This window comes from Falco biarmicus, chromosome 6 (assembly GCF_023638135.1).
Source record: "Falco biarmicus isolate bFalBia1 chromosome 6, bFalBia1.pri, whole genome shotgun sequence".
NCBI lineage: Eukaryota > Metazoa > Chordata > Aves > Falconiformes > Falconidae > Falco > Falco biarmicus.
Window position 1 is genome coordinate 41,396,835 of NC_079293.1, and position 27,191 is coordinate 41,424,025.

The following is a 27,191-nucleotide window of genomic DNA, read 5'->3' on the forward strand; positions in this document are numbered from 1 at the left end:
TCATGAATTGGCTGGTATTTATGGCTGTGGTAACTTCTTTTAAACATGTCCTTACTGTTATGCAAAGTGGGTTCCTGAACCTGTCATACCAGTAAGCATCCAGATGCTGTATTTTTCTTGGTTTTGGCTGCTGCATGTAGCCTGCTCCCTGGATAATCAGACAGACATGCTTCAGCTGCTGGTTTCCAGTTGTTGCAATAATGTGCTAACATGCTGGTCCCCTGAAACAGCCTGCTTATTAACTGTGATGCCCAAAATGCCATCTGGAGTGTTATTCAGACATCTATAATTATTCTGTCTACTTCTATTTGATTGTCTGCTGTGTTCCACTGTGCGTGCTCTTTCTTCCTTTTCATTTTTTCTTTCAAGATTTCTTTTTTTTTCACTTAGCATGGAATAATTTCATCTTCTCATACAGCAGTGCTGACAACTCTTCTATAAATTTCTTTTACATAAAGGTGAACATACAGGCTTAGCATGGAATATTTTCATCTTCTCATACAGCAGTGCTGACAACTCTTCTATAAATTTCTTTTACATAAAGGTGAACATACAGGCTTTCTACAAGTAGTTCTAGGAAACAAACTGCAAAATTTCTCTGTCTTCAAGTTAGAGTAGAAAGAAATAGCATAATAATCACTTCGGCAGAGACGAGTAATCAAAGAGGACTGAATTCTTTGCTTTCTGTCTTTGTCCATTTACACTTGTAAATAGTGGGTATGAAATGTTTCCAACTCGTGACAGTGAGTTGCACTCTCAGTCTAAGGGGAAATGACTTTAAGAGGTGCAGGTCAGCATGGGACTGGTTCTCAAAGCAATCAAGTGGAAAGGGACACGTAAATACGCAAAGTGATTTGTTTGATCTGTTTGATTCATCACTGTTCATTCTGCTCTGTGAAATCACTCTTGAGAGCTTGCTAAAATCATGAAGAATTCATGAAATTATTTTATTGGGGTATTAAACACATTCTCTAGGGATTTGCTTTGGCTTTTCAATATAGTGCTTGTCAGCTGCAGCCAGCTAAGGAAAGTGCGAAGCTGGAAATAGAAAATAATATGAAGGAGGTAACCTGCATGGCAATAAACTTGAAAGATATTGTGTGCCATATGATTTAAACAGAAAAATTAACGTGTGCATTCCCTAGGTGTTTTCAACATTATTATATCTTGTTGAAATCTCTCAGAAGAAGATCTTGTGACAGAATTGTCCCTACATCACGTGCTGGCTGCTGCCAAACTAGGAAGCATCCAGAGCTTTCTCCAAGCAGTCATTAGCTCTTCCTTTTTCTGCCTATTTTTATGTGATTGGAAAATGGCTCTTATTGCAGGGTAGAAAAGGGATGGGAGTTAAAGGTTTTAATATGATCACTGGCGTGTGCCAGCCTAGGCCAGAGAAGTATGTATGAAGGATGAGGGGGTTAATAAATGGGCCGGAGATTAATAAATAGTCAGTACTTAATTTCGGCTTCTTGTGCTCAGAGAATTGAATTTGTAATCCCAGGGCAGCGATTTGTGGACAGTAGCCCCATCTAGGGGCAGTTCTGTATATTTCTCTTGTCTGGGGTCTGCCTGATGGGGGATGGGAGGGATGGGAGGCTGTGGGAAATACCCAGATGCAGTGTGAGATACAACTTGAGGACAGGAACAACTGCACGCAAAGAATGATGCTTTTATTAGTAGGATGTGGTGGAGGGACCTGGTTAAAGTAAGAATTTGAAAAATCAAGAGGAATTCTAAACTTGCGAATGTTGCAGTGCTGTGGTCCTATGGCACAATCATAAGTGGCAAGTGAGAGCTGAGTCCTGCCTTGCCAGTGCCCAGCTCATGATCTGTAGCAACAGGGAAAACAAGCAATTTGCAGTTTGGGCTGTCAGCAAGGCAGGAGCAAGCAGAGCAGGATGTTTGTAAAAGGCCAGCTCTTTCTCTGCAAAATGCAAACAGGTATCCACTGCTTTGCAAGTGTATTCCCTAGCATTAATTTTAAATTTTAGCTGTTACACTTTAGCTGGGCTCATGTAGGGGCCCCTGTTGAGAAGAAACAAAGGACATGAGCTATCACCCAGGCTAGGTAACCTCATCTCCTTTGAGAAAATGATTTTATAGATGAGGGCTGAGGTCACTGGCAGGATGATATGGGAAAGCTTGCACTGGGGCCATATAAATTGTGCCTGATGTGGAGAGAAGAGGTTTCTTGCTCTTAGGCCCTTAGCTTTCATGAGCTGCTTTATTTGCTTCCCTCCCTCCCCCCTGCCCCGCCCCCCCCCCCTCCCCCCGAGTTTTTTCTTGCCTTTTTTATACAAAAATGTTCTATGTGAAAATGCATCTTTTAAGTTGAAAATATATAAATAATAAGGCAGTTAGAAGTGAAAATATTCTGTGGTGTTATTGAAGTGACCTTGCTGCCTTCCTTTTCACTCCATCCTCTTTTTTCCCTGAAATAAAATTATTTGTACAAGATAACCTCTTTGTATCTTTATAGAAAAATGTGACCTGCACAGTCAGTTGCCTTTGCAGGGCTTTCTTACCTTGGGGAGAGAGAAAAGGAAAAATGACTGCATGTAAGACTCTAGTTTTAAGGTCAGCCATTCCAGCTGACGAATTTAACAGAATTATGTACAGCATTTTTCCTCCCATCCTAATTCCGATCAAGTGATCCTGAGTAGAAGGAATAACCAGATTAGGGCTTCAACGTGACTATTTGCATAAATGAGCCTGTATGGAATGAACAGGCTTGCATTGGCAAAGCTCCAGAGACCCTGAATCAAACACCACAGAGAAAGGGAGGGAGGGAGGGAGGGGTGAATACTGTATTCAAACACAAGATACTGGGACAAATATTTACGCAGTTGTGTCATTGTGGGATGTTTATGATAAAATAATCCTGTTCAGCTCTCCCACCCTAATAACTTTTCACAAGTTGTGACGAAGGAAATACTTGACTGAACGTGGAGGGGGTTTAGAAAAATATATTGTCTCAGTGCAGCACAAAATTCCTAGCGCCTTTTGAAATAATAAGCATATTTTCCAAGTTAACACACACAAAAAGCATACTGTTGCATAGCAAAGCCAAAGTCCAAGCAAGGCTTCTTTCACCCAATATGTATTAGCAATAAAACTTCTGAGCAGTGTTGCTGTTTTTATCTGTGTGTGTGCTGCGTAGCAGCCCATTTATGCATTTTCCACTGTGCTGGGGCTTACATCACTGTCGTATTAGTCTAAGCAGAATGGAGCAGATTGTTTATTTTGGTTCAGCTCCGCTTCAGGCTGTAACATCAGATGTAGCTCCGAGAGTGACAAATTCCAATTGCAGTGTCACAGATTAAACAAGGGTACAGAGGAGCCCTGCGAGCAGTTTTGTTTCTCATGGGAGGGAAAGGATACCATGCTTGCTAAAGTTAGTATATATGATCCCGACATGAAAAAAATAAAATAATCCTTTCCCATAACTGTCTTCTGTTTAAAAATTATGTTGCCCAGAATCTCTCATGCACACTCTTTAGTTTGAGGTTGCAGTCTTCAGTTAGTTAGGGCTAGTCACCTTTTATTAATGAACAGTGCAACTTTACATTACTTTTATGAAACACAGGAATTTTTAGCCTTGTTTGTTTGTTTACTGTATGCTAATATTTCATTCACAGAATCAAAGAACAGTTGAGGTTGGAAGGAACCTCTGGAGGTCATCTGACCCAGACCCCTGCTTAAGCAGGATCACCTAGAGCAGGTTGCTTGGACCATTTCCAGATGGCTTTGGAATATCTCCAAGGATTGACAGCCCACAAACTTTGAGAAACAGCTGCTTTCTTGCTGGTTGGCTTCCATCATATACTGATGCTTGGGGTTATCCTCCTCAGGTGCAGTGCTTTGCACTTTTGCCGCTTATATAAGCCTTTCTTGTTGCCTTTAACATCTGTCAACAGATTCAGTTCTAGGTAGTCTTTGGCTTTCCTACCTGGGCCCCTGCATGCTTGAACAGTGCTTCCATGTTGCTTCCAGATTACCTGACACTGACTCTACCTTCTTTATACTTCCTGTTTATGCCTGAGTTTTCATAGGAGGTTCATGTTCATCCATGCAGACATCCTGGCATTTTTGCTTGACTTCCAGTGTTGGAATGGAGCACTCAAGCTTCAAGAAAGTGATCCTTGAATATTAACCAGCTTGCTTAGACTCATCTTCCTTCCAGGACCTTATCCTGTGGGGCTCTTCAAAGGACGTCCTTGCTCTCCTGAAGTTCAGGGGTTGTAATCTTGCATTTCACTCTGCTTCTTCCTCTTAGAATCCAGAATTCCACCATCTCATGGGCACTGCAGACAAGACTGCCTTCAGCCCTCACATCCCAAATAAGCTCCTCATTCTTTGTGAGCATGAGGTCCAGCACAACTCCTCTCGTTGTTGCTCCTCTGTCACTTGAGTCAGGAAGTTACAGACTCAGACATACTTAGCAACTATATATTGCACTATACATGGTTGGTGCCCAGGGTGATTATCACCTCTACTATGGAGCATTAATATTGCCATCAGAAAACATTTGAAGGGACTTTCTTCCCCAGAAACTGGAACATTAGCTTTCTCTCAGCTAGACTTTTCAAAAATATCCATGACAGGTAAGGATACTGGCCATTTAGAATGTAAGATGGTTATACAAATAACTATAGTAAATAAATAAAAAAGAAAAATAAATAGATTGATTAAAATGGCTAGAGATCAGTTTCACAAACTTTTCAGATTGCCTGTTTGTCAGTGAAGACAAGTATTTTTGCAATAGACCTCCTTTCATCTTATCTTTAAAATGTGCACTGCTGTTACCTGTAACACCCAACTTGGAAGGGATGTTCTTTAAGACTTCCATTAATTTTATTTTCTTTGCATGATAATTGAGGTGATTTTTTTACTGCAGTTTCCCAATTGCTCTGGTTGCGAACCATTATCTGAGAAACACTGGGAAAGAGTTGCGAGTACCTGGTTTGCCACAAAATGTTGATCTCCCACTGGTTTTACAGTTGACCAGTTTTACTGTCCTCAGTGTGTAGTCATTTCTGATTAATGCAGTACTAAGCAAGATTAAAATCAGGCCCCATCCTCTGAGTACAGATAAGAATCTTGATAAGGTTGCTGAAGCTCTTCACCTTTCAAGGTGCATAACAAATGTCTCCCATGCAGTTCACGGCATGTGCAGCATGTTGAAGGTCGTGTGGGCATGTGTGACTTTTAAAAGGGCTACAGTTTTCCCCCGCCTCCCCGAGAGCATGTATTTAAAGCATAACCACCCCATCATCCAACTTTTAGGTAAATGAAAGATCTTATTCATCATACAACTTCTCAAATATTCGATATTAAAAAGTCAAAAGTTTTTTGGTAGTTAATTGAATGTAAAATTAAGATGTGAATAATGCTAAGAAAAAATCCTTTGACATTGTACAACGTGCTGTGTTTATCATAAATGAATATACCTGTTGCCCCTCTGTTTCTAGAAATTGGAGTTTGAAACTGTGTCTGGAAACATGCAAAAAAAATTCCTTATGCTTTATATATATGTGTGTATATATATATTTTTTTTTAATTGTGGAGTTTATGTATTTTCATTGGTATTTTCAGTTCTCATCTCTGTTACAAGTAGTTGATGTTAGGAAAATCAGGATGCCTCAGCAGAGGTCAGGGATATTTTTTCTGTTGTCAGCTGACACGTCAAGGTGGGTTTTTTAGCTGTTATGCTCACAGAGTGCAGGACACAGATATTTCTACACTTCTGTCACTTCATGTTTAACTTTAAAAGGAATATGTGAAGCAGAATTGGAAGATATGTAAGCAGCTGACATGTCATATGCACTTGGAAATGTGTCCTGAATGCTAACAGTGTTGCTTCTAATCCGATAAACTTCACCCCTTGTAACAAGGCTGTCTGTAGTGAGGCCAACCCTCAAATAAAAAGGTCTTTTGCGTAAGTACACTGAAACCCTGTGTAGGCACTATTTATAAAACCTGTGCAGCTCCAGTGCTCAGCTGAGCATGTGTAGTGTGGTGATTCAGAGTGCCAGGAGGCTGCCAGGTTTCTGATGCCACAAGAAAAGGAAATGTCACTGACTTCTCACACTTCACTGAAGCAGGCTGGGGTTCAAGGGCTGCTCTCTTCCATAGCTCGTGCAAACCGTCAGGCAAACCTGATGAATTGTGCACAGCTGATGTACAGGTGTACAGATCACTGTCAGGCTAGGTAATGTAAGAGAGAATGGGAAACGTAATCAGTCTGTTATATAATTGGGAATGTGTGAGCCAGTTTTGATAAGAATTGGCCTGAACCTTCTTTAGGGGATCAATCATGCTCACAGGGTTAGCAGTTTCTGGAAGACCTCTGAAATGAACCCGTACACTTGAATGCTGAGTATTCCTAGTAGCCCTCATTTTGAGAGTTATGTTTGCTTTGGTTTAGTTTTTTTCCTTTTCCTTCCCAGTCTCCACATTGCCGGGGGATAATGAAGTTGCCACAAAAGGGGAGTGAGACAGAGTCAGCCCTAGTACCTGTGCAACCGAAGATGTAACTCCTAGGAAGCCTGACATTGTTAGTAGCTTGAGCATCCTAAAAATGGTGCCTTATTGCACTTGCAGCTTTAAGTTCATTGATGAACTTTTTTTCTCTCTGATTCTGAACTCTAAACCATGTCAGGCAGAGCGTAGCAGTGAGATTCACTGGACTTAACCAGTCCCCTGAACCCCTGAATAAGTGGTGTGAGCAAGGTGTTGATTATAGTGTTTGGGGTGGAGGGGGAAATGTACTATTTTGACAGACAAGGAGATTTTGGTAAAACTTTTATCAGTCAATTTTATTTCAGAACTGAACTTTCTGTTTTCCTCCACTTAAAAATACAAAGATGTCCAATGAATGCTAAAGCGGAATATTTTCTAGGTAAAATTAAGCAGAGGTACAGGTGCAAACGTGTTTTCTGTATGCAGCTGCTGTGCAATTAGGTTTTTTAGATGTGATTAAAACACATGGTCTGCCCCTGTCAATTTAAAAAATTGTTATTTTTCTCATTGAATTTTATCTTTGTAGTTATTCAGGAAAGTGTAAGGCCAGATTTTGGTCAGCTGAAGTCAATGACGTTTTAGCTATTGATTAGAATGAAAACAGAATCAGACCTAGGAAAGAAGTGGCAAGTCTTAACTTTTCTGTTAGTCATTTTGGTATCTTCCCTGCCAGTGTCCTGTGTAGTTTTTCATTACCGTGATATTAGTTGATCCTTTGCAGACCACAACCAAATGCATTGCTGTAGTATCTTCAGAGAAGCAACACCAGATTCCTCACAGATTCTGTCATTGCTTTTGTGCTAATCAAAGTGTATGCTGTCTCTATCTGTATAGAAATAAGTAGGGCTGAGCACAATACAACACTCTCTTTCTTGAATAAAGCATAAATCCTTTGTATGAACTACTTTCAAAGATATGAAATGACATTGGAAGCAGGATGTATGACTTCAGATAAGTTTGTACTCCTACTAGCCCTGCTTGTTAATATAATTTGCACATCTGCATTTTCTGTGTGCCCTCCGTTTCTAGTCACTGAATTTCAAGGCTCTCTTCATTATTACCAGAAAAGTGTATGTCTTCATGAGACTGGAATTTGGCAGAAAAATCATATATATGCTAGAAAACAGATGAATTAGAATTATTTAAAAATTAAATATCAAACACTCATTGACATTTCCTTTCCGAGTATTGTTACACATTAACTTGATAATGGCATAATTGAATATTTTTTTACATAAGCCATTATGAGTCATAACTTAGAATATGAAAGTTAATATCCCATAGAAGTTCTTGCAGTCCTTTCTGTGAATGGAACTTTATACTGTGTGGCCTTTTAGATTTTTTCAAACAGAATAATGAAGTGAGACTGCCTAATTTAAAAAGGTCTTTTTCCTTAGCATCTTTAAGGGTTTTCTATCTAAAGATAATGCAGTGAAGAGATTTGAGGCAGGGAATCTGCATTTTCATGTTCCAGTTTTTTTCCCATATTTTATCTGACAATGTACAGACTACTAGCTAATGTTCTTTTCTCTTGATTACTAACATCCTAAAAAAAAATGTTTATTTTTTACCATGCACAGTCTTAATCCCAGAAGTTATTTCTATATAGAATCTAAATTAAAACCTAAAATCTGATCAGGCTATTCCCCTATGTCCTGGGGTTTTGATGCTTTTTGAAAAAAAGTAGGTACATGTGCTATCTTTTTTGAAAAATCCCAGTTTCAAAAAAACTTACGCATGTGGAAACTTTAAGTAAAACTTTAAATTTTGAGGGTAAAATAGCTTGTAGTACAGTTTTCATATATAATATTTCAACTGAGTAGAAAAAAGTACAATAATTCTAATGTTTCACTTAAAAGCAAAAAGTAGACATTGATGAGTGATCTAATTTCCAATGATCATTGGTAAATACAATTCTAAATAAGGTGGAGTTGCCATTTATTTCAGGCACTATTTTATAATTTGAAACAGAGAATATGCAAGAGCTTCAGAAACATTTACGTTGGGAAATGTCTGGTATTTTGTCCTACATTTTTAATTAAGTGATGGTCAGTTGTTTGTTTGTTTTGTCAATATTTTTTGAGTAATAACATATCCCTCTCTGTTCCATGAACAAAAGAGGGAGCAAGAAGGGGTTTGTCACATAATCTGAATGTATTCCATGGTCACATTTTCATGGTGTACAGATTCTTAGGGCTAAGCCAGCTTTTAGTTCCCTGTACAAATACGCTCTCTTTGCCATTGTAATGGAAGAAACCCACCATTTGTAATGAAATATTTCTATATATACTTTATGGTTTGATCAGACTGTGAATGGAATGTAGGGAGACCGTGAAGCTAAGTAATTGTGTTATCCATGATTGCAAGATGTCTCCTGGATACTATTTCACATGTTAAATGAGTTAGATATATTACATTAAAATTTTGTTTTGCTTGTTTTCTATTCTGCTTCCTTGTTGTTTTTACTCCTCTTTTTTTTTTTTTTTTTTTTTTCCTGTTACCTAGACTGTAATCTGGACCCCTAGCTCATGTACACTAGGTATGGCGTGTTGAAGGAGTTGTCAAAAGGAAAATTTACCTTAGTAAATGAAAATGCCTGTTAATATTTCTGAGTTTGTCTTAGGTTTTTTTCTCAGAAATGACTGGGATATCTATTAAGTTTCCATCTATAACCTGTCTTCTCTCCTGGGACAGAGGAGGAGTTACTTCCTCTAATAGAGAGAGTGTGATGGAAGAATGAGCATGAAGAGTCTCTGTGGGAATGATTTATGTGTTTTGGGAAAGGGGTAGATAAATGTGAGAAGTCAAAACTATTCATTAGTGCTGACAATTATGGCTGTTATACCCCCTCTGAGAAAGCTGCAGAGTTTGCTTGCTGCATCCTTCTTTGAGCAAATGCTCAGTGAGAACAAGGAGGAGGCAAGATCAAAAATCCGTACTTCTTTCCCTCCCTGTGTATTGGTCCATGTAACTACTTAAATGTGAGGTGGGAAGTAAACCACTTCATCAAAACAAGCGAAGGGTGGGTAAAAATATAGTATTAGCGAGGGTTCCCAAAATACATGCCCTTTCATGCACACTCTTTTTCCAGTAAGTGTCTTCATGTAAGTTCTGTGACATTTCTATGAATAGTATATCACTATTTCATTAACTAAAAACCTGGTCTGCTTGAAGAACAGAGGAAATGGTCACCACAATATTTTTTTTCTTGCAGTAACTCTTCTTTCAGAAGTCAATTCATGTTAGCATCACAAACAACTTCCAAGAGATTGTCAGAAATTATATTCTAAAGTGATATTGTAAATACCCTTGCTTCCATTCCTGTAATATTCAATAAATGTAGAAGAGTTATAAATCTCACCCGTGCCTATTTGTTATTGTCATTCACTGTACTCCATGCATCTTTGGGTATGAACATCCAGAATTAGATGGTCCTATGGAAATACGAAGTTATATTTGGATGAATGTCAGTCTTCCTAAGTGTTACAAAGATTATTAATTCAGGTAAACAAATGGGAGAAGATTTTTCCTGAGTAATCCTGTACAAAATGCAGTAGATTTCCCGAGTCCTAATATACACTGTAATTCCATGAAAGAATAGACACAAACAGCACCAGCCAGCCTCCAAGTAGGCAGTACAAAACTATGAAAATGTATGCTGAGATTAAACAGGAGAGAGGCACATAAAATTCTTTGAATTTCCAGAATCCTCTTTTAAGTTGACTTTAACCTCTGTAAATGTTTAGAATTTTCTGCAGGGTTTTTTTTTGTTTGTTTGTTTTGTTGTTTTTTTTTATTAGCCCAGTTACAAATTTGGAATTGATACTTCCCAAACTTTATGATAATTTCTCTGAGTTTTACTATTTAATTTGTGGGGGGTTTGTGTTTGTGGTTTGGGGGGTTGTTTTTTTTTTTTTCTAATTGGAACATTGATTCCATTTACTCTTTTGTGTAATGGAAGTTGACTTGTAGGGAAAAAGGTGGATGAGGCAAACGAAATTTAAACATAGAGCTCTGTGCATGGGGTTATTTAAATTCCACACTTCTTGTGACAAGGGCCATAACAAGATTAGGAAAAAAAATCACAATATGAACATCTTATGATAGTGGTTGCAAGCAATATAGAAAATGACATAAAGAAGCCATTCTAACTGCTAGTACCATTTTGTGGTGGACGTTGTAAACTATTTTTTTCAGACTATTAAGGGAAATTAAGTGCTTTGTACACTTAAAATCTGCCAAGTCAGAATGCATTCAGTAAGACTTGCTAGCCCAAGGCTTGTTCTTCCCTTTGAGTGGAGGTGCTGATGTACAAGGTGTTCTCAGATAACTGCACCCTGGTGTTTATGCTAAGGTATTTGCCTTGAGGAGGAAAGGGTGAAATATTATCTGTAAATTATAATGATAGTGAGGAGTTGAAAGAAAGGGTTTTGTATAAAGAAATCTCCTTGTTATAACAATGACTTGAGGGTGTTTTTGTTTGTAAGATAATATCATATCTTCGGTTGAGATTGAAGACTCATTTAATGGGAAGAACCCTCAAGTTATTGCTTGGATAAACATATAAATTGGATATTCATATTTGAAAAGAAAGATGGGAAAAAGCATAAAACATAATGTTAAGGTGGTGAAAGATAATTCTGTGTATCATTGCTACCGCCTGCTCCCTCTTGCATCTTTCTTTCCACTCCCCCTTCTCCCCTTCTCTAACTTACCTTGTTTTCCAGTCTTCTTTTCTCCTATACATATTGAGACACAGTCTTTAAGTTCATGTACCAGGATGTATTTTCAAAGCTAACTGGAAGGGAATAATGGAAATTTACACAGTGGAAACATGCAGTCCTAGTCCCTCCTGGAGTCCCAGGGAATGAAGCGGATAATGTGACAGTGTCCCTTAAGATGACATCCAATGCTCTTTTCCTCCTGTGTATTTCATGGGATTCCAATGTCCACAAGAAAGTAAAAAGAGGTTGTGATTCTCTCATGTCTTTTGTGTTGGGAAACTTTTTTTCTGTGCAATGTATTTACAGGCAACATAATTTTCACAGGCTATCTCAAAAGGTTTGGTTTGGGGAATGGAGGTGTGCGTCTAAAAATAAGAAAACAGAGAATAAATCAGTAAACTTGGGTATTAAGAGAAGGGTCCCAGAATAAAGCTCTTCTGCCTTAAATCTGCATAATTAAACTCTCAGTTTTTGATGTAGGGTGACCACCTGCAGATCACTGTTGTCTGTTGGAAACAGCACATGGTGACCCGTGGACTATGCCCAGGAACTTTTTGGGACTTCACTATTTGGCAAGGCTAAAATCATGCCAGGCAGGGCCCATTCTAGCAATTTAGCAGCATAGACAGTTGCATTCCGGTGGCATAAGACATTTGCTGACAATGTTAATTTTACTAGCATAGATGTAGGGAGCAAGACTAAATAAGGTTTAAATCCTTGGAAAAAATCAGTGGGATCCTCAGCAACCAGTCAGGGGAATAAGAGTCTAGTAGGGTACAAAGGCACTTTACTTTTTTCATTTACTCTTGTTTAATTACTGAAGGATTGCATGGTGCTGCTTGTGCAGGTGAAGTTAGCCCTTCCTCCTCTTAGGGTGATATCCCATCCTTCTCCTAGCTTCACTGGTTACCTTACTGTTTGGTTTTTGGTTTTGTTTTGCAGGTTTGTTGTTTGTTTTTTTTCTTTTCCTGAAAACCAGAGTAGAGTGATTTCTGACTGTATGCCTCCAGTCTTTAAAGTTGAGTCTCTATGGGGCGAGTCAGGAGCCTGTGAAGGCCCGGCCCTTTATGCAATATGGAGTTTGTGGCTGGCGTGGACGGTGCACAAAGTGCAGTTTTACCTGCATTGCTGAAGGCTGGGTGCTGCCTCAGAGAAGAGGAAGGTGCTGTGATCCAGCTTAAATCCAGGGGAGGGTGAAAGATTTATTTGCCACCCTTTGGTGGCAAAACCTGAGGGTACAAGTGGCATAGGCTCTAGGAGGTCATTCCATGCAAAGGAGCCACTATGGAGGAGTTGGTTCACGGTAAGCTGGTGTTCAGCAAGTACAAAGGTCCTGAGTTGGCATTTCAGGAGGCTTCTCTGCCTTTCCTACTGTGTTCCTACTGATGGTTATGGTCTTACTTCTGGCATGCTGCTGAGTGCAGTTGCATACACATGTAAAAAATCATGGTGAGCCTGATGCCAGGGTGGTCCTTGAGCTCCCAGGGGACTGCTGGGAGGGATATAGCAGATCGGTATCCAAGGGTCCCTGAGCTCTGAAGAACCACATCCATGTAAAGTCGTCCATGCTCTGTGGAAAGGCATTGCACTTACACTGTCCTATTGATTGTTCTCATGTTCCCACTGTCAACTGACATCAGGGCTTGGGTTAGGGCACCTTGTGAGCTGCTTGCTTTGTTCACGGTTGTCATCTTTCAATGACATTACTGAGGAAAAGACCATTACCAAGGTCTTTTTCTTTTCTCTCCAGTGGGGCATTAATAAGGTTTTAAAAGCACAGATGAAGGAAAAGGAGCAGGTTCTACTGCTCTCCTTTCAAAGCCTGACTGTTCTATCTGTTGTTTGCTCTGCAAAGGAGCACTGTAGACAGTTAATCTGATAGATAACAGGAAAAGATTCTTCTCAGCCTAATCACTGTCCATTCCTTGATTTCATAAGATTCAGCTGTTAGTGCCAAGGGTAGTTATTGTGTCTGAACACAGAACTCAGAGAAGGCAAGTCTGAGCAAGCAGGAATAGCACATATTTAATGCTGGGTACTTATATGAATGTACCAGTACACGTAACATAGAATTCCCTTGCCTGTTTCCTCAGGAGGCAGATGCTACTGCCTGCCACAGTGAACACAGATTTTACAGGCAATAATGTGTGTCATGTCCATAGCATGAAAAAACCCAACAGTTAACAGGAGCACTGCTGAAAGGAGCACTTGCCATTATGTGTGCTAATTTTAAGTGTGCCTGTTCTTCCCTCTTAAATTCTGGTTTATTGCTGTCAGGCTGTTCCTGGGTTCTGGCCTCTTGGTGCTGCATTCCTATAGAAATGAGAAATAAGACAGCACATTTTAGAGGAAAACATGTAACATAATAGAGAAGAAAGTAGGTCAGATTTCACTTGCCAATGCCCCTTTAAGTTAACAGCTGTGGGTCGGAATACAGAAGCACAGCCAGAATATTTAAGCTTGTACAGCAACGTCTCATGCTGTTCATAACCTTCACTTTATGACCTTTGTTGCATTGTGTGGCAAATGACCAAAGACACAAAATCCAAATTTTTTTTTGGTTGTTTTAGTGGATTTAAAATGTCAGTTTTCTGAGAATAGTGTATATATACTGGCTTTTTTAACTGGCACAGTCTATGTGAAGGTTTATTTTCATCTCGTAGGAAGGGGAAAGTAGGGATGTACTTTGTGTGTCTTCCTAATGGAACCAAATGAGTTCTTGACTGCAAAGTCATATCAGTGAGATTTCTTTCTTAGTGCTATATCATTGTTTCTTTTCTCCTGTAAAGTCTTGATACTGATTTCAAGTGCCTACCCTTGCCTAAATATTTAGGGGCCTGCATTGCTACTTATAGGTTGTCTGCAATTGGTAGGTCACTGTTTCTATTTATCTGTAATAATGTATTGCTTATTAAAAAGCAGGATTTGCTGCTATACTTTCCTCCGAACTGCCTCAGTTCTATAGGAGAAATCATTGTGGTAATTTTTCTATATTTTCTATATTTATATTTTTTATAAATAGTAGCATCTTTCTAATGGAACTTAATAATCTACTCTAACTGGAAGTACTTGGAGGTATTTTCATGGTAAGAAAACAAACTGTGCACTTAACGTGCCATAAACAGGCAATTCTTTCAATAGCTTTGAGTGACTGGGGACTGTATGCAATAGGAAAACCAGATGGGGCACCAGTTTCGTATGCATTAGAAGCCTATACCCTTCCTACATATGATGAGCGAGAGTTGATGGAAGTGGAAGCTCTGTGAGGAAGCCATGTGATAGATGAATAATTTGGCTTGTTTAGGCATTGTAATTTTGTTCTGCTACAAGGATAGAGTCCAAACTGATTGAGTGCTGCTCAAGGACAGTATTTCTGTTTAATTACTTTGATTGTTTATGAAGAGAGTGCCTGTAGTTTCTATGTCACCAAAGTTCATATTTTCCATAATTTCTTTTTTTTTAACACATTTTATTCAGTGATTCATCTTTTCTTGAATGCTGCTTATTGATCTGTCCTGTAAGTTAACAAAGATTAATTCTGGAATGGCATAGAGATCCATTTATAAATGAAATTATTTTATGGTACAGAAAGCTTATTGAAGTACAGGAAGATTGCCAACATGGAAAAATGTATTAGAAATGCAGAAGTGTGTTATGATGAATATAGCACTCATAGGTGGGGTTAAAGGCTGTGATATAGCTGTGTGCATTCAGTTTTATTTACTGCACAGAAATGAATCCCAAATAGCTATTTTTGCTTCACTGACTGTAATCCCAGGAAGGCAGCCTTATAGACATCTGCTAAGGTTTTTTATTATTATTTGGTTAAGATTTTGAGATTGGGGTGAGAAAAATCCAACTGTCACCTAGAAATGACCTCGAGGGGGTTTCACAGATTTGTTCAACATGGTTTTCACAGATTTCTACAGCCTTAGATATGTTTCTTGCTCCAAAGTGCTTCAGACTGTGGCTACTCACATTTTCTAAAAAATATTGAACTGATATATGTGGTATGCTGTTTAACCTCTACTCGGTCGAGCTTTTTCAAAATATGAAGGATAAAGACCAAGCAAGGGACAAATTGCCCCACATTTTTCTTCAGTAGGCATTGAAGGATATATCAGTTAATCCACTGTTATGTCTGCACATAATTTCCTATGCTAAGTAGCCCCTCGCATTCATAGCCATTGGACTGACATTAATAACCGTCATGATATTTTAGGATATACTAGAACAATTTATTTCCCAGTGGGCTTCTTATCTAAACAAGATCAAGTCTTCGTATCTTTATTTAGCCAGTATACTGCTGTAGTCTATCTGAGAATTATCTGTGTCTTGCTGCTTCTCAGGAGAAGGAGAAAAGAGCGTACAGACCAGATAGCGCTTCCAGCCGTGCTGTTGTTGTGTCACACAGTTACCCGACAGTAATAACACAAAGCAGAAACATTTAGGTTCTCCTTTCTTTTTCATTTAAGTAAATGCATGCTGATAAAATTCTAATGAAAAGGAATCAGAGCACAGGAGCGAGTGACTTATTATGGAAATCTTCTGTGATGCGTTGTACTGTTGGATTTTCAGTTTTTAAAAGTGGTTACGTTCCTAATTGGTGAACAAAAAGGACCAATTTATCCCTTGCTGTGAGAAACATTTTTCATATATATTATTCTCTTGAAGCTTCTAATTCAGCCAAACACATTATGTAAATGTAACATATGAAATACCTTCTAAAATATACATCAGATTTACATTACTAGACTTAACGTTAGATTGAGCAAGGGACCTTGTTACACCATATAGCAAATTTTTTTTACTTTCATCATACAGCTTTCAAAAATAAATTGTGTCTGGTTCAAGCAAGGCTTCTATTAATAACTTTTGAGGTTACCCTAGATGAGTACGTACTAGCTTCATCCAGGCATTATGAACATAATCTCTACATCTTCATCTTCACTGATATCAGGAACCAAACTTTTGCATCTCTTTTATACTACAAGTGCTTTCTTTTGGCACAAAATCTGCAAGTGTTGGAATGCAGTGACTGTTCCAATGCCAAATGAATTTGGATAAATCTGCATTGCATACAGACTGAGTTTCTCAAAACCTTAAGACACAGGTACTGTGGGCTGCAAAATTAGCAGACAGTGTAACAGCTGTGAAAGCTAAGTTTGTGTTTTGTGACACAGTCAGAACCCAGTTTTATATCTAGTTTGTATGCATTGCTTGAGTCTGATAGTGTTAAAAAATAATACATTTTAAGCTTAATGTCATTTATGAAGATGTAATTTAAATGTGTACATATATGACTGTGCCCCTTCTGCAGAACATACTCTGATTTCAAACAGTTGTAGTTTATTAAGAAGCAAAACTGATTATCACAAAATAATTTACTTTAGTAATTGGTTGTAGTAGTTCACTCACATAAGAAAGTGCTGTTAGTCTTGATTTCATGCAAGTTTAGGTGGAAGTGTTAATAATGACATTTTGATTTCTGGCCTGGGTTTTTTAAGATACTCAACTTTTGATGGCTTTCTCTTGTGTATGTCTCCGCATACAATAAGATATATTTTGACTTTGAAATGAAGGTCAGAGAGGTATGAATTTAGATCCAGGGAGCTTCCCATGAAACTAAAAAAATAGTCAGATACTGAAGCAATAAAAATAAGCAATTAACCCTAAAAGAGAAATATCCATTAGTGCTATAGGCAAATTTGATTACATCTGCATTTCTGGAAGAAAACTTTTTTATAATGTTACATTTCATTGGTGAGCCATGGGGACTTTTGCACCACAGGGACAAGATAACTGCTTCTCCAGCTCTATAATGATTTTAGGACCATCCAGAACTAAAATGATACGTATCAGCTTCTCATTTTGCCTTACAGCTGTCTTTTTAAAATTATTATTTGTTGCATTCAGAACAGCAAGTGGGCAACTAATAAGGATTAGTAATGGGGAGGTTTTATTTAATTCAGTTTTTAAGCTGCTTTATTCAACAAAATCCTTAAAACATAGAGATTATTTTTTTGGAGACACCAACACACTGCCATGAATTCTATAGTATATGCAACTCTAAAGCATGTTTTCATGGAAGATTAAATGCTTATATACAGTATCTGAAATTATTACTGATTACATTTTGCAGTTGTATTCCCACATTGAGGACTTGGTGATTTACTGATTCAGTGGGTTTTATAGAAGCTATCGCAGTATTGCTAACTCTAATGATTTTACACAACTCTTGCTGTATTTGATGTTGTAATTTAATACCTGTTTCCCAGAGTACGGTGAATATGTGGGAATTGCTCCTTTTATTTTTAAAAATAATACTCTTTCTTCCTAGTTTCAAAAAAAATTTAGCATTTAACCCATTTCTACCTGTGTTTGCCCACAGACAAAGGAGTAAAGTAGTTCAGCGGTTGAATGGGAATCTCACTGTTCTTTTCAGCTTAACACATCTCTGTTATTTTTCCAATTTTGATACTTGAGGTTTGTAATACTTCTCAAGGAGAAGAGATAACTAAGCAGTATTGTATAACACTATCAAAGAGGTCACAGTCATTATTTTGGAAATTACAGTTAAGGTATGTCCATCAGGAGTTGGCAGAGGTTAACTTACATTAGAACAAACCCATTAGGTTTATCACTGTGTTCCTGCAGTGAAGACACATTTCATGTATATGTAATATTTCCTGTATTATTCATTTTTTTCTTCCACCTCCAGTGTACTGGTGCTGAGCAGGATTCTGGGAGATGCTGCCTCTCTTTGCTGTGGCCACTGATGGGGGTTTCTGAGTGCAGACAGGCTCAGGAGTAAAACTGTCCTCACTGTTTCCTCTCTGCATCTCCACAAGCAGGATCTTGTCAAGTTTGGGATACCCACATTTATTTGTCTCCATGTAGGTGTCTGCATGTGTGGCAGGTGTCTGAGCTCCATTAATAGTCTGTGGAGATTTAGTCTATATACAACCCAAGCAGGAGATGTGGCCAGCAGGGCGAGGGAGGTGACTCTCTCCCCCTACTCCGCCCTCGTGAGACCCCACCTGCAGTACTGCATTCAGCTCTGGGGACCCCAGCGTAAGAAGCACATGGACCTGTTGGAGTGAGTCCAGAGGAGGGACACAAAGATGATCAGAGGGCTGGAGCACCTCTGCTATAAAGACAGGCTGGGAGAGTTGGGGTTGTTCTGCCTGGAGAAGAGAAGGCTCTGGGGACACCTTACGGCAGCCTGCCAGCAGCTAAAGGGGGCCAACAAGAAAGCTGGAGAGGGGCTTTTTGCAAGGGCACATAGTGACAGAACAAGGGGTAATGGCTTTAAACTGAAAGAGGGTAGATTTAGGTTAGCTATTAAGAAGAAATTCTTTCCTGTGAGGGCAGAGACACACTGGAAGAGGCTGCCCAGAGAAGCTGTGGATGCCCCATCCCTGGAAGTTTTCCAGGCCAGGTTGGACGGGTCTTTGAGCTACCTCTTCTAGTGGAAGGTGTTCCTTCCCATGGCAGGGGGGTTGGAACTAGATGATCTTTAACGTCCCTTCCAACCCAAACTGTTCTATGATTCTATGATTCAGCTTGCCCTAATGTAGATACCTGGAGGCTGATCAGTTCCAGCCTCCTCTGAATATATTGACTATAGTGGGAATTTCTTACTTAGCATATGGGAAGGTATTTATATATAGCACTGAAGCTTAGATGTCTTGTTCCTAAATTGAATCCCATAGCTCTGACCAGAAGCTGGATTATTTTGCTCAGTATTGCTAAGGGAATGCCCTCTATGCAAAGTTAAATGGCTGCCTTGAAAGGCTAAAGGCAAAGGTGGTCTTCACAAAGTCCTATTTAGCTTTCCTAGCTGATCACATTTCTATTTACTCCTTCCTACCACCATTTGATATTTTACCATATATGGTCTTACCTCACCTCATACTAAAGAGTTTCTGTAACTAAAGCACTTCTCTTGCTTTCGGTACCATTTTTCAGTAAAGTTTCAACTTTCAGTAAAAAGTTACTTCCTTTTCCTTGCATCTGATTCATGTTAGAAACCATCTCTTTTAAAAAATGCTGCAATGTGCCAGGTTAAATTCTATTTTAATGTACATAATAATCTTGTGTGCTACTAATGAAGAATTATAATAAAATTGGGAGTTTGAAACAAAGCATATTGTGGAGTTCAGTCTAGTTCTTCCTCATCATTTTCACTGTTTTGTTTTTAACAGGAGTCCTGTGCTTGTGTTCCAGTGTGTGCATCGCCACGTCATTTGCCTAGACTGTTTCCATTTGTATTGTGTGACCATGCTGAATGACCGTCAGTTCATCCATGACCCAGAGCTTGGCTATTCCCTCCCTTGTGTGGGTACGTTTTAACTGATTTTAATTTTTTAAAAAATTAATGTGATTTTTGATTTCACGGCAAGATTTTTTATCGCCTATTAGTTTTGAATGTATTTGTGTAATTATAGATTTTTTCATATGGTTGGTTTCATTTCATGGAGAAAATATTTGAATATTGAAGAGGTTCTTGCTGAACACATGAACCGGAGATTAACTGGATTCCAAAGGGTATTTCTTTTAAAAGCAAATGCATACTTTCTTCACATTAGCATTTTATAATCATGAAGTTCTAGCAGATGACAGCATTACACTCTGATTTAAAAAAAAACAAAACATACACCTTGACCTCTACTTTTCCACTTTAAGATTAAGTAAATTGTTAACTTTCTTGGCCTGACTTTAAGTACTAAAAAAAAAAAAGGACTGCAATAGGAATTTCAAGTAGCCTTCCAGTTGATGAAGTTATTGCTACTATTTTTCACCTCATTGAATGAAATGTAGATCACCCTGAGAAAAAGGGTAGATTATCTGTTTTACCTGAGTAGAAAACAAAGTTTGACTTAACTAAAAAATGGCTTACACTGAGTGTGAAAGATGTGTTTTGAGAATTGATTCAATTACACTGGCACATGGACTGCGAAATTTTCAAAAATTTTCGTGAGAAGAAATATATTACCATTATTTTTCCTGTTGCTAAATTTGCATGTGTGCATATATGTTTGTCACAAGTGCTGCACAGTGGTATGAAGATAGTTTTCCAGCATATTAGAAGCTGCATAGAAGATCGGTTTGCCTGGTTACCTGAATGACTTACACATAAATTTCAAATTACTAGATGGGAGAAAAATTGGCAACATTTCTTAAAATGGTGTTTAATTCATATGAGGACATGCCTTGAGGATATTGAAAGTACAATAGTAAGAGCCATTTAAAATTATTTATATTTAATTGCTTCATGAGCAATCTAGAAACAGTCTTCAGTTCACATTTAACTAGAATTGGTGTTTATATGCTGTCTCTCTATGTCTGATTTTATTTCCCCCCAACAATTTGCATTGCTACTGCATTTACACATTATTTCATACTGCACAAGACATTTTTTAATGTTGTGTAAGAAAACTTGTCATGAGGAACTTAACAGAAACTTATATACCCAGTTCTCTTTCCTTGACCTTGACATTACTGTAGTACTGTGTGGTCAGTCTGTACTCTCAGCCTCCCTCTTGCTTCTCCAAAAGTTAATCCATTTTCTGCTCCCACACAAATTAATCACCTCCTTGAGATGAATCCATCCTTTTCCCCCCTCTTTATTGGTTCTTTCCCCTGTTCTCCTGTTAGCTCCTTAGGTTAGTCAGTTATCCCAGTGATGCAGTAGGCAGCTCATCTTTCTCCTCTTTCGTGGGCCTCCTTGCAGCCATGGCTGGTGTCACAGAGCTTCCTGCAGTTCAGGCTGTTGTTAAACTAATCCACTTCCACCCCTTCTGTCTGTAAACCCATTGCTAGTCATGCTGTGCAAAACTTGTATTAGGGTTTTTCCCTATATCTTGCAATTCCAGTTGTTCAGTTCAGAAGTTTTATCTGTCCTTTTTTTCTCAGAGAGGTGGCTGAGATGTTTGCAGAAGTTTTTACCCCTGGCTGGCAGTAGGAAGCCAGTCTTTTTCTCTCTTCTGTGTGTTGAACACTGTGGGAATTGAGCAGTATAAGCAGGGCAGGGATGGGATGAGGAGAAAATGCTGAAATACTCAGGGATGCAATTTCTGTCTTTGAGAAGTGAGGAAGACATAGGCTTGGCCGGAGAAAGGGATACCATATAGGATGCACAAAGGACAACTGTAGTACTACTGTTCAAGAGAGACAGGGTTCAGCTGTGGGAATGAAAAAGCAGCTGCTGCTGCCAATCTAGCCTCAGCTGTGTTAGACTTCAAGTGTTAAAATTGCTAAATCTGGAAATGCTTAAATGTTGCTAATCTTAAAAGTTTCCTAACTCCCCACATCAGAAAGTTGTTTTCAAAATACTATACATTAAAGTTGTACTACTAATGATAATAGTGGTAATAATAATGATACAATTGTGATAGATTTTCTCTCTGTTCTTCAGTTAGTAAGAATGTTTCTTGGAAAAGTTTCAGCAGAGGTGCTGCCCTGTGCCAGTGGAGTGCAGAGTTTAGGTGCGCCGCGGTGCAGTGCTGTGCAGTAGAGGTTCTTGAGCTAGAGCTGAATAGTGATGCTGAAGGGAAGGAGGTATAGTTGTTGCAGTATAGCACGTAAGATGGGCTCTTTGACACTTCTGGTAGGCTGATGAGGACTGACTAGGCAAATACTACCTCAGGACCCGTGCTAGTATCTCTGGACAGTGGTGTGTGGTGCTGTCTAGGCATACCTGCATGCTCAGAACCAGCCTGACTTTCTCTAAAAAGAGTATTATACTGTGCTGGCATGCTTTGTATTGGAGAGATTCTCAGTCACAGTCTCTGAGTATCCAGTGATTTTAAATAATATTCTATCTAAACCTAAAATTGATTGCTACCTCTGTCAGTTCTATTTGTTGTGCTACCAGTTCTGTATTAATAAAAGCATTTGTAAGCATTGTCTTTCAGACTGCTTTGCAGGATGAAGAATAATGAGTGCTGTTGTAAAATCGCTGGTTTGTTTCTGCAGCTACCTGAACCTGACTTTCTGGCATGCAAGAAATTTGGTTGTTTCTAGAGTTAGATTGTATTTCAGCTAGGAGCTGATGACTGTTTTTGAGTTGTCATGAATAGTCACTACTATGGAAGTCATGAGGCTGAGTTAAATCACACCTGAAGAGAAGGAATGCCTGAGTCGCCAGCCCCTTGTCCCTTACTGTTTAGCTACAAAGGATTTTAACATCCTTCATAGCGATGGGTCCAACAGCTTTCATCAGCAATGAATTCAAATAAGAACCATTCAGAACAGTATCGTGATTTTCTTTTCCCCTTATCATGGCAGTCCTGCTGAATAGTATAAGATTGCCGGTTTGCCATCTAAAGTTTGCAGTCTTCATCTGTGCAATTGCAATTTGCAATTTGCAGTTTGTATTTATGTATGAGGACAATAAAGCACTGTTTGACACAACTTTCTCTAATTACCTCAGTGAAGCCAAAAATGAATTCCTCTTGACAGGAATGAATACCATGGGGCATGCCAAGAAGACTTTTCTTTCTTGCTGTGGCAATATTGGTAATACATGTCATCTCTAACAGAGCATGACTCAAAGCAAAAGATATTAGATCTGAGCTTTATTGAAAGGTTAGATGTTGATTTGAGCCTGCTTCTAAAAGGAATACAAAACAAAGTTGTATTACTGTAATGAGATTTATGTTATGGTAAGTGACCAGGTTGCACAGACAGATCGAAACAGTCATATTAATATGTGTATTTTTAAACATGACAGACTAATGCTGAAGTAGTGTTTATGGTGTCTTGAACAGCAAATACTACTGTTTTGAGTTCAGATTTTTAAAAATCATTTTACTTTTCCATTTTAATGTAAGAACAGATTTACTTGAAAACTAGCCCATTTCTTCAAGGCATATGTGCATACATTGCCCTGGAACTGCACAAGAGGGTTTGGTTTTGTAATTAAGCCTATTTAAATTGTTTGCACTTCCAATTAGTTCTGTTCATTCTAGTGTTTTTCAAAAATAGAGATAACGTAATGAATACAGCCTGCAGTTTCCTTTAACATTTGACTCACTGTTCCTGATTTTTATCAAGGGATTGTACCAACATAGCAAGTTTTTTATATCTGTTTTAGATCAATCTAGAGGTGAAAGTACCGCACACACAACAGAATAAATATAAACAGCAGCTGCTACAGGAAAGGGTCACTGTGACAGACGAGATCAGTGTTATCATCACATGTATATGATAACTTCAGCTGGGAAGGATCTAGGGAATTCAGGCGAACAGTGCTTCTCAAGTAGGTTCAATTTCTTGCTCCCTGGCACAGATATGCCAGAAGATGTGTTTTGTCATTGCATTCAGGTGTTTTGTGTGGTTATATCCTTGCTTTTCTTTGATTTCTATTATGTGGCCTAATTAAGCAGGAGATGATTTGTGTTCAGAAGGCAGCTATCATCTCAGCTGATGAGCTATGATATATCACCTTGATAATGCCATAGCTTTGCTTTGTTCTGACACGAAATGTGTCATTGCTGTGATTTTTGGAAAAACAACATTAATTCCTTAGTGTTTAGCTGCTAATCTAGTGCCAGGCAGCACTACTCCAGCTGAGAGCAGCCAGCATTGAGGACCAGAGCTCTGAGCACGGTAAGTGGTGCATTGATAGGATTAGCTGTTCAATGTGGCAGCAGCCCCATAAGTCAAACCTACTGTATCGGCTCAGAACAAGGAGTTATAGATAGGAGCTGGCTGGGTTTTGTTGGTCATTAAAACAAATAAGTAAACATTACAGATTATATTCTCTCTGCCCTTGTTAAATGGCAACAAAAATCTATCCCATCTCTCTGTATGGTGTCTTGTATTAATGAGGCTACATGCATAGAAATTTCCATGAGTGGTGACCTCCAAGTATCTTTGAAATAATTAATAAGGTGCTTAGAGGGACAGATTTGCATATGCATGAAAGATCCTTTATGGTTATTTAGTTACTGTGCAGGGCAAAGAATCTCATAGCATTACCTCAAAGCAGGAATTGTATATAAATATACAATGTATTACCAATTTAAACACATACTGTTCCTATGAACACCATTTCATTTTTAAAATGGCATTACAGCATTATGGGTCTTGGTCCCCAAGGTAAAATAAATTTCCACAGATCTTCGGTGGAAGAAAAGAAGAAAAGTTGGTGGGGCCAAGGAAAGGCAAGGTTTTACTCTGCTGTAGGCACTTTGCAAAAAAGTCTTTGCATCACTTTGTTTCTTACGAGTAATCACATGCATGACATATTTTCAAGGAATCTGGATAAAAGACACAGTTCTCCTGATGACTGCAAAACACTATTGTATCTGGAAATAATCTGATTTTACCACACAGATATATTAATAAATGAGTAAAATTACCACCAGTTTGTGTATGGAACTGCTAATAAAAAGGTCTAAAGCTTTGAAGTATAATAAATTGCCTTAGGAGCCATGTTCCATTGCAAGAAAGCTTCTGGGGAATGATTAAGGAGGCTTATGTATTAAGATTGAATTTTTTATCCCCATTACATGCCATTTGTATCATAAGAGTATGTCTTATTCCTATGGAGGATGTCAATGCAGTGGTGAATCTCTGAATGATCTTTCAAAATAATAGTACTAAAAAAAAAAAAAAAAAAAAAAGGAGAATAAGCAGGTAGCATCATGAAAGTTTGCAAGTAAAAGGGAGGAGAAAAACTGCATTTGATTTGATCACTCTGAGTAGTGTCTTTGTATCTTTCTGTTTTAGACAGAATATTAAATTTAGAAAGGTGTGTTTGTGCAAGGAGTTTTAAAGTGAAGGTCACTGATCTATGAACAGAGCTTTCTCAAGAAAGTAATGAGGAAGCAAGTGTAGTGTAGTTTAGTGGGGCCTGAAATGGAAGAGTACACCCACCGGTTGGTCCAAGAAATAAGATTTACCTAATGTGAAGCCTCGATATGTCAACAGTTCCTGAAATATGGTTCTCCAAAAACCCTGCTTAAATATATTTGAAGTAACTTAGGAAATTGCAGTGATTATTAGAGGAATAAATAAAAGGGATTGGAAGCACACACATCTGCCGCTTTTGGAAGTTTTTCACAGTGCTCCATAAGTTTAATATTTAGAGGGTGTCAAATTCTTGACAATTATAAACTTTTCATAATTTCTTGTTAGTATGAAATATCTGAGTGTACAGAAGCAGATGTAGGAGGCTGGAGAAACGCTTTTTATTTTTTTGTATATTGTACATCTTAGAAGAGGTTTTTTCCCCTCCGAGGAATTAAAAAACAAGCAGTTACAGTTTTCAGAGCATTTGTGGTGACAGCTCTAGTCAGCAATGTGGACAGTGGGATTGAGCGTACCCTCAGCGAGTTTGCCAGTGACACAGAGCTGAGTGTCGGCACACTACAGGGGAGGGATGGCGTCTAGAGGGATCTTGACAAGCTTGAGAGGTGGGCCTATGCAAACCTCCTGAAGTTCAACAAGGCCAAGTACAAGGTCCTACAGATGGGTGGGGGCAATCCCAAGCACAAATACAGGCTGGGTGGAGAATGGGTTGAGAGTGGCCTTGAGCAGAAGGACTTGGGGGTGCTGGTTGACAAGAAACTTAACATGTCCTGGCAATGTGCACTTGCAGCCCAGAAAGCCAACTGTATCCTGGGCTGCATCAAAAGAAGTATGACCCAAGCAGGGCGAGGGAGGTGACTCTCTCCCCCTACTCCGCCCTCGTGAGACCCCACCTGCAGTACTGCATTCAGCTCTGGGGACCCCAGCGTAAGAAGCACATGGACCTGTTGGAGTGAGTCCAGAGGAGGGACACAAAGATGATCAGAGGGCTGGAGCACCTCTGCTATAAAGACAGGCTGGGAGAGTTGGGGTTGTTCTGCCTGGAGAAGAGAAGGCTCCGGGGACATCTTACGGCAGCCTGCCAGCAGCTAAAGGGGGCCAACAAGAAAGCTGGAGAGGGGCTTTTTGCAAGGGCACATAGTGACAGAACAAGGGGTAATGGCTTTAAACTGAAAGAGGGTAGATTTAGGTTAGCTATTAAGAAGAAATTCTTTCCTGTGAGGGCAGAGACACACTGGAAGAGGCTGCCCAGAGAAGCTGTGGATGCCCCATCCCTGGAAGTTTTCCAGGCCAGGTTGGACGGGTCTTTGAGCTACCTCTTCTAGTGGAAGGTGTTCCTTCCCATGGCAGGGGGGTTGGAACTAGATGATCTTTAACGTCCCTTCCAACCCAAACTGTTCTATGATTCTGTGAATCTTTTTCACCTCTAAAGTGTTTTAAGAGTGGATTCCTCTAATTTCCCTTCCTACAAAGTCTTGGTCAGTAAACCAAGATGAATAATGATTTTTTCTATAAGACTGTATGTGCACTAAACAAGCAGTATAGCTCTGTGCAGCACCCTGGAGGAGAGTGCTTTGTTGATGAAAGGCCTTCCACTTTGCCTAATATTTTTTTAGAATTGTTGGAAGCTTACCAGGGAATACAGCTAGACTGCTTTTGACCTTGATCTAGCAGATAAAGGTAACCTAACCTTATTCAAGTGATTACAAGTTTATTCCAACCAGACTTTGACAGAGGAGGGAATCAAAAGCCTATAGATAAACTAGGTTTTTACTTTTAAGAGTTAATTGAATTTGCAGCAGTTTCCTGAAGAACTTTTTATTATATTCTGCATTCTCCTTTCACTGTGGGCATAAAATAAACATGAACCAACAGTGTATCAAGTGAGTTTTTGTGTTCCTTTAGAAGCACAAGTGCATGAGGCTAGCTCAAAGGACATGGTTAGAAGTCACAACAACTCCTTCATTTCCATTTTCAATGTTGACTGAAGTTCAAGCAGTGACATCTGAGGTATGTTCCCTCAAGTCTTTGCTCTGTTTCTGTAGCAGCAGATTTCCTACATCAGATCTAAACAGCCTCAAAATCTACAGAACAAGAAGAGCTTGATCTCATGGTATATTTGAG

General features: G+C 38.9%; 1 protein-coding gene across 1 annotated transcript in view; it reads left to right on the forward strand.

Moving 5' to 3' along the window:
* Positions 1–27,191, forward strand: part of PRKN (parkin RBR E3 ubiquitin protein ligase) — a 767,906-nt gene that overhangs the window by 465,082 nt on the left and 275,633 nt on the right. The window contains exon 7 of the mRNA XM_056343712.1: positions 19,454–19,590. Coding sequence (XP_056199687.1) covers positions 19,454–19,590 — 137 coding nt within the window. The remainder of the gene's footprint in view (positions 1–19,453; positions 19,591–27,191) is intronic.